The sequence below is a fragment of the Pan paniscus genome, chromosome 19 (assembly GCF_029289425.2).
Source record: "Pan paniscus chromosome 19, NHGRI_mPanPan1-v2.0_pri, whole genome shotgun sequence".
In the NCBI taxonomy this organism is placed as follows: Eukaryota; Metazoa; Chordata; class Mammalia; order Primates; family Hominidae; genus Pan; species Pan paniscus.
The window spans coordinates 91,821,314-91,824,402 of record NC_073268.2 but is presented as its reverse complement, the minus strand read 5'-3'; the positions used below and the strand labels follow the sequence as shown (position 1 = coordinate 91,824,402).

Here is a 3,089-nt window from a genome sequence, read left to right as displayed (position 1 = left end):
CACTACGCACTTAACTATCAAAATATTATGAAAGGTAAATAATCCAGGGAACACATTTTATTTTACATCGGAAAATATTTACAAAAATTTTGTTAAAGTAGCCTCTCTGCGTGCATAGCATTCGCTTGATGCCTGTAAGTTTAGACTCCTGCTCATTCTGATAGAGACCAATGCAATTCATTTGCATTGACTTTCTATTGCAGAGCTTTGGAACCAAGGGAAGGATCCAAACATAGCTCCATTTTATCCAATCAGAAGGGCCGCTTAGTGCTAAACTCTGATTCGTCCATTCCTCTTTGCATCCATCCAATCATTAGGCCACTTTAACAGCCAATCAGCGGCCTAAATATGCACCAATCATGGAACAGTGCCGAAGCACGGCCTTTGTGTCGGGGGATGTCAGCGCGTCGGCGAAAGCGCCCACCAATAGAAAAAGTCGTTGGTGTATGCAAATAAGGGTTCTATGACGCAGAGACGCAGCGTGAAGCGTGCCTATAAAAACGGAAGCGACGCGGGGGCTTGGAGCGCAGAGCGGTTTGGTCGTTCGTTGGGTAGTGCGGGTTTTTCGCTCGTCGACTGCGGCTCTTCCTCGGGCGGCGGAAGCGGCGCGGCAGTCGGAGAAGTGGCCTAAAACTTCGGCGTTGGGTAGGCGTTCGTGGGTTTACCCGCGGCTTCAGGTTCTGCCAACCGTTGGCGCCGCGCGCCGCGGCCGTTGGGAGCCGAGCGGCGGGGGCTGCTCGGGCCGCTGGCGTCGGGTCGGGTATGGGGCCGGGAGGTTTCCCCTCGGGGCTTTGTTCCGGAACCGTGTCCCCGCCTTTTCCCGGCGGTGATTCAGAGGTCCCGACGCCGGGTTCCGGGCAGTCGGGCCTCCGCCCGTCGAGGAAGGGAAGTGACTCCTCCCCGCGCTCCCCCTCCCGGGGGAGGCTGCCGCTCCTCGCAGCCTGAGTCATTAGGGGAGGGGGAGGAGGTTGGCGGCCCTCGGCCATCTGCTGCCGCGAGGTGGGGCGCGGGGAGGCGGGAGGCCCGGCGGTGGGGCCAGGGTCTGTTCCTCCCCCCGCAGCCCCGGGGGGCGGCCCGGGTGAGCGCGGCGGCCTTATCTTCGGGGCGTCTTTCTTAGGTGAAAGAAAATGGCCCGAACTAAGCAGACTGCTCGTAAATCCACCGGTGGGAAAGCCCCCCGCAAACAGCTGGCCACGAAAGCCGCCAGGAAAAGCGCTCCCTCTACCGGCGGGGTGAAGAAGCCTCATCGCTACAGGTAGGTCGGGCGGGGGAACAATGGCCCGGCGGTGGCCGGCTTTGTGCGGCAGCGTCCGCTCACCCCTCCCCTGCTCGCTGTAGGCCCGGGACCGTGGCGCTTCGAGAGATTCGTCGTTATCAGAAGTCGACCGAGCTGCTCATCCGGAAGCTGCCCTTCCAGAGATTGGTGAGGGAGATCGCGCAGGATTTCAAAACCGACCTGAGGTTTCAGAGCGCAGCCATCGGTGCGCTGCAGGTAAGACAAAGGCCTGGAGCTGGGGGAGGGCTGGGCGGTTTCCGCTCCCCGAGTGGGATTAATAGTGCGGCTCTTGTCCTCAACAGGAGGCTAGCGAAGCGTACCTGGTGGGTCTGTTCGAAGATACCAACCTGTGTGCCATCCACGCTAAGAGAGTCACCATCATGCCCAAAGACATCCAGTTGGCTCGCCGGATACGGGGGGAGAGAGCTTAAGTGAAGGCAGTTTTTATGGCGTTTTGTAGTAAATTCTGTAAAATACTTTGGTTTAATTTGTGACTTTTTTTTGTAAGAAATTGTTTATAATATGTTGCATTTGTACTTAAGTCATTCCATCTTTCACTCAGGATGAATGCGAAAAGTGACTGTTCACAGACCTCAGTGATGTGAGCACTGTTGCTCAGGAGTGACAAGTTGCTAATATGCAGAAGGGATGGGTGATATTTCTTGCTTCTCATGATGCATGTTTCTGTATGTTAATGACTTGTTGGGTAGCTATTAAGGTACTAGAGTTGATAAATGTGTACAGGGTCCTTTTGCAATAAAACTGGTTATGACTTGATCCAAGTGTTTAACAATTGGGGCTGTTAAGTCTGACCATACATCACTGTGATAGAATGTGGGCTTTTTCAAGGGTGAAGATACAAGTCTTAACCACAGTGTAACTTACAGTTTCCTTTTAAAAAAAAAAAAAGTAAACCTGGCAGCTATAGAATACACTATGTGCATTTATAATAGCTATTTTATATATTGTAGTGTCAACATTTTTAAATTAAATGTTTTACATTCACAAGTGGTGGGGAGTCTTGTCATTAAGGTGTGTGTAATTTAGAGTCCAGTTGGTTTTCTTCTGACTGCACTTGTTCTCATAGTAGTAAAAGGCTATGCGCATTTATACCTTGCATAAGTCCTCATTCTACCACATGTTAACCCTCTAGCTGATAATGCAAACACTAACTGGGGGATTTTATTTATAAGGGCTCTAGAAAAAACGAGTTATTCACACCAGCATCATCTTAACTAACATTCTGAACTAGTTAGTGCAGCTTTTCATTGTGTTGTGTGGTTGGTCTCATAACTAGGTTGAGTTTTTCTCCTCTGCTGAGGAAACGGTACCGAAGTTCTTTTTCTTGTGGCATTTGTATTATAAAAACTTGGTGTGGGGGAGGAGCACAAAACTCCAGCCCACTGAACCTCTGCCAATTAAGATGGTGTTGGGTTAGGTTACATCTGGTTACTGTCCTGGGAAAATCATTTTTATAGAGATGGCCTTCCAAGTGGTTTTAAAATTTACTGAAGTTTTTAGGTCAATTATGTATGTTGACTAAATTTACAAATAAACTTGTTTATCCAACTAAGTGTCCAAAACCTAAATTGAATGTACTAAGTTTTCACATGTTCCATTATCTAGGTCCTTGTATTGAACTTACGTTTTGAACTTAGATCATTTCAGGTGTTGCTTGGTGGACAAAGGAACCTTTTATTTATAAAGATACTGTAGAAAGCATGTGAACAGCTCTCTGCTTGATTAAGATGCCATAATACTGCTGTATTTGCAGTGTGGGCTAAGACAAAGTATATTAATAAGCTTTTCCCCC

The 3,089-nt window shown here is 48.9% G+C and overlaps 1 protein-coding gene across 1 annotated transcript; it reads left to right on the top strand.

Annotated features, from left to right (window-relative positions):
- The first annotated feature begins 364 nt into the window (after window positions 1–364).
- On the top strand, window positions 365–2,845 carry LOC100988671 (histone H3.3A). Its single transcript, XM_003813276.5, has 4 exons — window positions 365–645; window positions 1,118–1,255; window positions 1,339–1,492; window positions 1,579–2,845. The coding sequence occupies exons 2-4, from the start codon at window positions 1,128–1,130 to the stop codon at window positions 1,705–1,707; spliced, it is 411 nt and encodes a 136-aa protein (XP_003813324.1). The 5' UTR covers window positions 365–645; window positions 1,118–1,127; the 3' UTR covers window positions 1,708–2,845.
- Window positions 2,846–3,089: the final 244 nt, after the last annotated feature.